The sequence below is a fragment of the Echinops telfairi genome, unplaced genomic scaffold (assembly GCF_000313985.2).
Source record: "Echinops telfairi isolate 266 unplaced genomic scaffold, ASM31398v2 ScPeMD7_7425;HRSCAF=8463, whole genome shotgun sequence".
NCBI lineage: Eukaryota > Metazoa > Chordata > Mammalia > Afrosoricida > Tenrecidae > Echinops > Echinops telfairi.
In genome coordinates this window covers 3,004,594-3,013,803 of record NW_022111325.1, presented here as the reverse complement: position 1 = coordinate 3,013,803, position 9,210 = coordinate 3,004,594, and the positions used below count along the sequence as shown (strand labels likewise).

General features: G+C 56.5%; 1 protein-coding gene across 1 annotated transcript in view; it reads right to left on the bottom strand.

Annotated features, from left to right (window-relative positions):
- The window catches only part of RHBG (Rh family B glycoprotein), a 13,741-nt gene extending 4,557 nt beyond the window's left edge, over window positions 1-9,184 (bottom strand). The window contains exons 1-4 of the mRNA XM_004714709.2: window positions 9,065-9,184; window positions 3,284-3,470; window positions 2,462-2,612; window positions 2,234-2,381 (exon numbers count right to left, since the gene is read on the bottom strand). Coding sequence (XP_004714766.1) covers window positions 2,234-2,381; window positions 2,462-2,612; window positions 3,284-3,450 — 466 coding nt within the window. The 5' untranslated portion in view covers window positions 3,451-3,470; window positions 9,065-9,184. The remainder of the gene's footprint in view (window positions 1-2,233; window positions 2,382-2,461; window positions 2,613-3,283; window positions 3,471-9,064) is intronic.
- Between the last annotated feature and the right edge of the window lie 26 nt (window positions 9,185-9,210).

Below are 9,210 nucleotides of genomic sequence, written 5' to 3'. Positions count from 1 at the left end.
CACCCTCATGACCCCTTGATAAATTATAAATTATTATTTTCATTCTCACACCATCCGCTGTCTCCCTTCACCCATGTTTCTGTTGTTCATCACCCTGGGCATGTGTATGTATGTGTGTTATATGTCGATCATTGTGATCGGTTCCCCCTTTCTCCTCCCACCTTCCCCCTACCCTCCTTGTATCACTACTCCCATTACTGTCCTGAGGGGTTTAATTATCTTAGATTCCCTGTGTCGAGAGCTCTCATCTGTACCATGTACATGTTCTGGCCTAGCTGAATTTGGAAAGTAGAACTGGGGTCATGATAGTGGGTGGGTGGGGGGAAGCATTAAAAAACTAGAGAAATGTTGTGTGCTTCGTCGGTGCTATACAACCTGGCTGGCTTGTCCCTTCCTTGTGACCCTTCTGTGAGGGGATGCCCAATTGCCTACAGATGGGCTTGGGGTCTCCACTCCGCCCGAGACTGCAAATCTTTATGGGAGAAGAAAGGCAGGTGATTTCGAATGACTGGCCCTGCAGTTAGTCGTGCACTAGGTAACCCTCTTCAAACCAAACTCCCTGCCATCGAGCCAATGCCGACTCCCAGGGACCCTGTGGGACAGGGTAGAACTGCCCCTGCGGGTGTCTGAGACTGCAACCCTTGACAGGAGTAGAGTCCCATCTTTCTCCCGAAGAGGGGCTGCTGGTTTCAAACTGCTGACCTTGCAGTTAGCAGCCCAATGCGTACCCCACTCTGCTCCCAGGGATCCTATGCTGGGCAAACGAAAATCATCCACTTCCATCCTCTCAGAGGGATCGCATGCTGGGTGCTCCATGACATTTTTGGTGGCCCCTGAATGTTGCCGGAGGGGAGGGTTTGGGCGGGAAAGGCTGTCTGTCTTGTCTGGGACACACACACACACTGAGGGCAGAGAAAGCCCACGGGAATGTGGGGCAATCTTAGGAGAGCCTCTGGACGTCAAGCCAACCTTATCTGAGTCTCAAAGTGCAAGGAGGCCTCCCACGGCTCCAGGGCTCTGTCTCTAGCAAGCCTGGGAGGCGGGTGAGAAACAGGGACCCTGGCTGACCGTTGACGGTAAGGACAAGCACTTCAGTCCCGGGCCAGTTCCAGAGACAGAAAGGAAAGAGACCCCAGCACCACTGAAACACACATTCCCCTGGTTCTGTGATGCTCCCCCCACCCCACTCTCATGACCCCAGTCCCACCTTCCAAATCCGGCTAGACGGGAGCATGCGCACGGGTACAGATGAGAGCTCTCAACACAGGAAATCCAGGACAGATAACCCCCTCGGGAACAGTAATGGGAGTAGCGATACCATGACGGTAGCGGGAAGGTGGGGGTAAAACAGGGAACCGACTACAATGAATCGATGTATAACCCCCACACCACCCCCATGGGGACAAACAGCAGAAACGTGGGCAAAGGGAGACAGCGGACAGTGTACGATATGAAAATAATAATAATTAATAATTATCAGGCGTCCAGAGCGTGGAAGGGGTGGGGGTGAGGAGCTGATACCAAGGCCTAAGTAGAAAGAACATGTTTAGAAAAGAATGATGGCAACATAGGTACAAATGTGCTTGATACAAGTGATGTATGGATTGTTATAAGAGCTGTAAGAGGCCCCAATAAAAAATAAAAAAAGAAACCTCGCTTCCGTGTCCTGAAGGGAGAGAGAGAGAGAGAGAGAGAGCGCGAGAGCGAGAGAGAGAAGCAGGAGCACGGGGGCTTCTGGGGGATCTGCAGCATGAGCTGGGGAGGAGATGTTGTTGGGGGGGCGGCGGCGGGCAGAGGTTTCCTCTCTCTGTAAGAGTGTAGTGAGGTTCTCTACTCCGACAAAGAGTTCCGGTCTCAGAGACCTGACAGCACCCACTCTCTGGGAGTGGGCTGGGCTTTTTCAGGGGGTGCAGGTCTGGCTGGAGCAAGGTAAGGAGGGTGAGGGGCAGGCAAGGCAGTTGTTTCCAACTCGTGGGGGCAGGGTGGGGGGAAGCTGAGCAGGAACGGATGCGGCCCAGCTTCCGATCCAGGAAGACTCAGAAGGGATCTCCAGGACCTCTACCCCGTCCCCCACTGCCCCAGGGCTGAGTTCTCAGGGCTCTTGCTGCAGAATCCGAGTGGACAGGGCGTTCTCAGTCCGAGCGCAGGCCTTTCCCCCAAAGACCTTGGGTGCACCCTGAGACCCACCCCTGGCCCAGCTCCACACGGACACACACACACTCCTCTCTCTCACCAATCATGGCGAAGAGGTCCGAGTGGTAGACGGAGCCCCGGCGCTGCTTGCTCTTCTCCAGCCGGGCCTTGTAGAGCACCCTCGAGAGGACCAGGCCGAAGTAGGCCCCGAAAGTGTGGATGGTCATGGAGCCGCCGGCATCCCTCACCTGGGGAGGTGAAGCCGAGGTGGCTGGGCCAGCCCCCAGCCCAGGCCCAGGCCCTCCCAGCCTAGCCGCCCCGCCCTCACCTGCAGCACACTGAGCAGGACAAACTCATTGGCCCCAAACAGCACCACCTCCAGCAGGGCCATGAGCAGCAGCTGGGCAGGCCCGGTCTTGCCCAGGACAGCTCCGAAGGAGATGAGCACAGCGCCCGCGCAGAAGTCAGCGTTGATCATGCTGGGGGCAGGGGGTGGGGTGGGGTTGGAGGGGCAGGGAGAGGCTCTGCCAGGCCTGGGACAGGCCCCGGGCTCGGGTGGCGGTGGGAGGAAGACGCAAACCCAAACCCATCAGGCTGCTGGGGAGTCCATTTCCAAAGAACTGCCCCCCAGGGTTTGTTGCCCGACATTGACAGGGCTTCCAACCGGTTCATTCCAGTTCCACTCTCAGCTGAGAATGTGTCTTTCCACCCCAGGTATTCTGAGCCCCCTGTCTTGTCCAAGGGAATGCGGATTCCGATTCCCTACAGCTGGCATGAACTGGTCTGAGGCCCTGCGTACCAAAGCTCTTCTCTGGAAGCCGGGGAGCGGGCACTCCCCCACTGCGTGAGTGAGGAAACCCAGGTTTGGGGACGCCCCTGTCGTGGGGCCCACACCAGTGGAAGAACCAGATTGGAATGGAGGCCTTCAAACCCTGCCCTTTCCCACGAAGCAGTCTACCCTCCCCCCGGCCTTGGGTACCCAAGGTCCCAGAGAAACGAGGAGAGGGGGTGAGCGTGGGGGTGAAGGATGGAAAAGAACGAGGCAAAGGGAGCGGGCAGCGTTCCCAGAGATGTGGATGGATGGGTCAGACTCAGGTCAGGAAGCTCGGGCAGTGGGCTCCCGGGTGGACCCGCCCACCCACGCACCTACCTCTCCACGCCGACGTGGATGTAGCCCCCGTGTAAGGAGTGGAGGAAGCCCTGGACGAGCGTGGCCCACTGCAGGGCAAAGGCAGCGAGGAGGAAGGTGAAGGCCACGCTGCTGAAGCCGTAGCGCTGCAGGAAGGCCATCAGAAAGCCGAAGCCCAGGAAGACCATGACGTGCACGTCCTGGAAGCCTAGGGGGCCGGGCGGAGGGCATGTGGGGCTGTGCTGGCCACACCTACAAACCAGCCAGTGCCCCGGCTCTCCCCGGCCAGGGCCACCTGGAGACTGGCACCTATAAAACTCCCCAGGCGTGGTATGACAGAGCCGCCCAGCCCAGGGCCACCAAGTGGAGCTGGCCAGTGTGGGGCTGGAGGGTCCAGCCCAGCCCCCCGGATTCAGCCTCACTGTCAGAACGAGGAAGTAGGGCCACCTTATGCTCTGCTCTCCCTGCTCCTTGGGGAAGGAGCCTGGGTGGCCCAACAATTAAGTGATCAGTGGTTACCCAAAAGGTTGATGGTTCAAACCCACCCCCCCAGCCACTCTGCAGAAGTGACTGACAGTCTGTTCCTCTAAAAATGACGGCCTAGAAACCCCGGGGTATCTGCCCTGTCTCACTGGGGCCCTCTGAGCTGAAAACCCATTTGATGCACCATCACCACAATGCACCTGGCGGTAAAGACAGCTTGCATCCTGTTGCTAACTGAAACACAAACTCACTGCCTTCGAGTTGGTGCCGACTCTTGGTGACCCTATGGGACAGGGTAGAACTGCCCCTGTGAATTTCCAAGAATAGAATGCCCCATCTGTCTCCCTAGGAGCTGGCTGCTGGTTTTGAACTGCTGACCTCATGGATCACAGCCCAACTCATAACCTTGATACCGCCAGGGCTCCACAACTGCTCTGCTCTGCTAAGCTATGCTATGCTAAGCTAAGCTAAGTGTTAGCCATTCAAACCCATCGCAGTAGGTACCAAGGAAGAAAGGCCTGGCAATCTGTTTCCGTGGAGATACCACCAACAAGCCCTATAGACTAGTTCCACTGTAACAGCAGCTAACAACGCCTTCTCCCCGCTCCGCTCCCCGCCTCTGTCCAGCCTCCGCTCCTTGCTGCTGCAGTCCTAGCCCCTCCTTCCTCAAAATCCCCACCCGCCTGCAGGCTGCTTTTCAACTCTGCCTTTCTGTTGGAAAGTCCTTCCTGATGTCTAACCTCCGGCCCTCCATTGTGAGGCTGTGCTTATTTCTGAAATGCCTTTAAACGATTACCTACTATCTCAGTGGAAAGAGGAAGGGGGCAGGGCAACTCCAGTGCTAGCGGTGCCTCCAGGGCAGCACCAGGAGGGAGGGGCTTGCTTTTGGTGGGTCTCTCTAGAGCTTAACTACATTAACTCTATAGATAAATTATTTGGGGTTTCCAGGCAAGGAGACAGGTCCATTGTGTGTGTGTGTGTGTGTGTGTGTGTGTGTGTGTGTGTGTGTGTGTGTGTGTTTCGATTCCATATATAAAAGCAGCAAGCAAAACACTCAGCTACAGATAACTATACAGCACGGGGGTGTCAAGAAGTTCATGGGGGAAAAAAGAAGGGGGGAATTAAAAGAGGGGAACAGTCTGTGGGAAAATGGGATGGAGAGACAATGGAATGCTCCCACGAACTTTTTAAAGCCCCTCACAAAAGGCATTGGCTTTGACATCCGTTGGTTCTGTCACCCAACCCCACTGCCCGGTCTACTTGCAAGTCCAGCTTGAAGCAAGGCCTGGCCCAGCGGATGGCCAATCCACACGGCCCTGTGGTTAACAAAGGTTCGGTGGCTTGCTCAGGCTCCGAAATGAAGAGGGTGGATTTGAACCCAGTTTGGGCTGTTGGCTAGAGTAAAGTCAAACTACACCTTCGGCTTTTATCTTTAAATTTTTTTTTTAGTTTTTAGGTGTTTTTTTGGCTTTCATCTTTTGGAATCATTGCATTTGTCATCACTGAGTTATCGGGAAACAGGGTCCCCTCCCCGCTTTCGTAGCTCTTCCAGTGCCAGGAATGGCCTGCTTTTATGCGCTGGCCTGCTTTCCCGGAGGCACGTGGCAGCATGCGCTGAGCACCTGTGGACCAGGCTCTGGGAGCAGTCACAGTCCACCCCTTCAGAGAGCACAGAGGACACACAGTTGCATGCGGTGAGGTTTCTCAGTTCTAGTGAGCACAACCGAGCTGATCACATTTCCCTTTTTGCCTTGGCTGGCTGGAAGCTCGGAGCTACATTGGAACCTCCGCGGTAACAAATGTAGGCCCGTAGAACATTGGCATTTGCGTTTTGTGTGTGCTTTTCTTCTCTTTGTTGTAAGTGACCTCCCATCTCTTATAGAAAGGCAGGTTGTAAAGAAGGTCACCTGTTTCGTTTCATCTGAAGAAGCACCGGCCAGCCAAAACTTACGGCTCAACTTCAAATCCACGGGCACAGAGTGGATTCCGGCTCCACAGCAGCAAATAGTTATCTTAGAGAAACACACTGTTATGCTCTTTTTATGCTCTCTGTGGGCTGGTCAAGGGACCCTGCTGGCGTCGTGGGTTTCACATTGGACTGCTGGCTGCAAGGTTGGCTGTTTGAATCCAGCAGCCACTCCGAGGGAGCAAGATGAGGCTTCTGCTCCTGTGAAGATTGACGGTCTCAGAAACACACTGCAGCAGGTCTACCCTGTCCTAGAGGGTTGCTATGAGTTGGCATCCACTGCATGGCAGGGAGTATGAACTGTGCCAACAAGCCCCTGGCAGATGGCTGTGAGTGTGCTGGAAGTGAAAATCGGGGGTTCAGCTTCCAGCCAGCAGCCAAAGGGAGCTAGGGCCCGAAGACCCATCGCCCTCACTAAATGTCCCCACCATGCGACCTCCAGCGTGACCTCTCCCAGAACCACTCAGCTCTCTCTTCCCTCCTTGATCTTAGAAACCTAAGCGGATCCCTCCGAACCCAGCCAGCAGCTCCGTGTCCTTCCGGTGTTTCTCCTTGTGCAAACAGTGAAGAGGATCCCACGTCTGTCTTCGTGCCCAAGGATGGCAAGATCACAGCAGGGCTGGGGAACAGGGCTCTGTTCCCATCATGTGCTGAGCCCCGCACCCCCACCCCCCCTCCCAGGACTTGTCATAAATGGCAATACTGGATTTGTTTAGAATCAAACAAAACTCAACCTCTTGACCTTTCAAATGAAATCTCAACATAAAAGAAATCTCTTTGTCCAGCAGGGCTCTCTCTCTGAGGGTTGTGGTAGGGAAGGTGGGTAACAAATGACTCTGGAGTGGGGGGATAAGATGACCTCTCAATTGTCCCTTCAGGGGATCCTGATGGATATACCCCTTCCCTCCGGCCCTGCCCACTCTGCCCCTGGACAAGACAAGGCTGTGGGACAAGGGAGACGCGAAGGTTGGGGCTTACCGTTTGACTAATCTCCCTCTTGAATTCCAACTCCCTCCCAGCCTGCATGACCTCAGATAAGCCACTTAGCCTGCCTTGCCTCAGTCTCCCCATCTGTAAACTGGGGGTATAAATGATGAGGACTTGGCAGAAAAGTAAGGGAAACTGCCAAGGTCACCTCTCCCTCCCCGACTCCGCTCCCAGCTGCCCCTAAGGGGGCAAAGAGGCCCTAGATTCCTAAAAGAGAAACCACAAAGCTCTCTGGTCCAGATCAAATCCTCTGTCCTCTACCTCTTCCCAGAAGACCCTGCTTCTGGCTGGCCTACATCTATCCCTGCTGTTAGGTTCTCTGAGGTGCACAGGGTGGGGGTGGGGGTGAGTAGAGGGTGTATCCACCTCCCTCTTTTTTTTTTTTTGCAAAGTCTTTTTCATGTTTGCTCTGTGGTCCTGGCACCCCTGTCACTGCCCCTCCCTGATTTTCTGCCGGTGGGGCATGAAGAGAGGGCCTGTGGCCTGGCTCTATCTGTGACTTGCTAGGTGATCCTGGTCGGGTCACATGTTCTGCCTGGCTCTCCCTCTTATGTGGAGAGAGTGGACCAGCTGGGCTCTGAGGGATAACAGATAGACCGTCAGTCGGGCCGTGCCCTTGGCATTGGCCAGTCCTGCAGCCCAGTAACGGCCTCCAAAGTCCCTTTCATCTCTGGAATCAAAGGACGGTGGCTACACTCCCACTGACCCTGACCTTCCCCTAGATGTTGGGGCAGTGAGGATCGGCTCATCAAAGTCCCTGGCTCCAGGGACCCCGGGCCTCCCTCCTCCCCAACCCGCCCAGAGCAGGGACCTAAGTCCACAGGCGCTGGCACAGAGGGAATCCCACTGCTGTCCTTCTTACTGCAACCGGTCTGAAAAGCCAGAGGGGCAGCGGAGGGGCAAGAAGTTACACTTCAGAGACGACTGTGGAAGGGACAGGGCTGGGAGGCCCTGGAGAGGCCCATGGGACAAGCAAGGGAGGTCAGCAGACCTTTGAACAAGAGCTTTCTTCTACCTGTGGATTGTTCCCTCTCAACTCCCTGCCTTTCCGGATGACCCCCAAGAATCTGCGATCCCACTGGGAGCCCCATCTTCCTGGCCCAGCCCTTCTGACCAGGACTGACTGTGAACCACAGAACACAGAACGGGGAGGTGCAGTCTCCTTTGCTAGGGCTGGCTGGGGGCCCAGCATTCCACACCCAGCTCCAAGTCTCCACTTGGCCCCCTAGTTCCCCAGCATTGAGTGTCATTTGGGAGCAAGCTGGGGTGGGATGGGGACAGCCAGCCGCCATACCTGCAAGAAGAAATTAGGGTAGTAACCTCCTTGGGTATTTTATAGGAGGCTCTCGTCATACCGAGGCATCCTCCACCCCGTTGCCTGGGTGGGGAGCACTGGGAGAAGGCCTGCCCAAGTATTCGTGATGACAGAAATCTGGAAGAGCTGGGGTCCTCGCCCCCACCCCCCAGTCTTGAAGCTGTGACCCCAGCCAAGGGCCAATCTTGCCCTTCCTGGGCCTTGTCAGCAGGCAGCTGTGCTTGGAACAGGAGCTTCCCATACCAGAGCTCAGAGTTCCACAGCGTTGCTCCTCCGTGGTGGGGAGCACCAGCGAGTCACAAGCCCCCTGAGCCTCAGTCTCCATCCCTGTGAAACATGCTCCCCAGCCCGCCCCAGGCGGGCCTCCTTGCCAGGGCTAGGGACTGCCGCTCTAACGGTGGTTCCTAGGGAGGACTTCAGGAAGGGCCCGCTTTGGGGCCCCAGGTATACAGAAAACTCTCTTGGGGGGTCTTGTTAAAATGTAGCTCCTGATTCAGTCTATTCGAGGTGGGTAGGCAAATCCTCACCCAGGGATCAAATGAGAACGAACCAGCCGGGACCCTGAAGAGGGGAAAATGCTGGAGCTTCCCCCCCACCCTGTGATGCCCCAATCTCAGCCACCTGTCCGTGTGAAGGCCTCCAGGTTAAAGCGCTACACACACACACCCTTGCCTCCCGGCAGGATACTCTCCCCTGAGGTCAGAAAGGAGCCCCTAAGAAAAGCGAAGCCCCATCAGGCAGCTGGATGGAAAGTGGGGGGACAGAGAGGCTAGAGCTGGGATCTTAGATCTGGGGTTCAAACCCAGGCCCCCTACCCTCCTCTGGTTGCCTGATCCCGAGCACGCCTCTTAACCTTCTGAGCCTCAGTTTCCCCCCTGTTAGGCACGGGCACGTGGCAGGTACGAGGTAGCTTTGTGCAAACCCCCAGGGTCTCTGCCTGCCCCAGCCAGAAGGGGCTGCTAGGAGGCGGCACGCAGCCCGTGCCCTTGCCTGGACCAGAGCCGCCCACCCAGGGGCAGGTCCGGCCCAGCGCGCGCTCAGCCGCACTCACTTGGGTAGCGCAAGTAGAAGGCATTGTCCGCGGCGCTGTGGTTGCCCCGGTGCCAGAGGGCTGGGTCGCTCTCCTGGCCGTAGCGCACGAAGACCGCGAAGAGGACGGCCGTGGCGGCCTGGAGGAGCAGGCACAGCAGCGGCAGC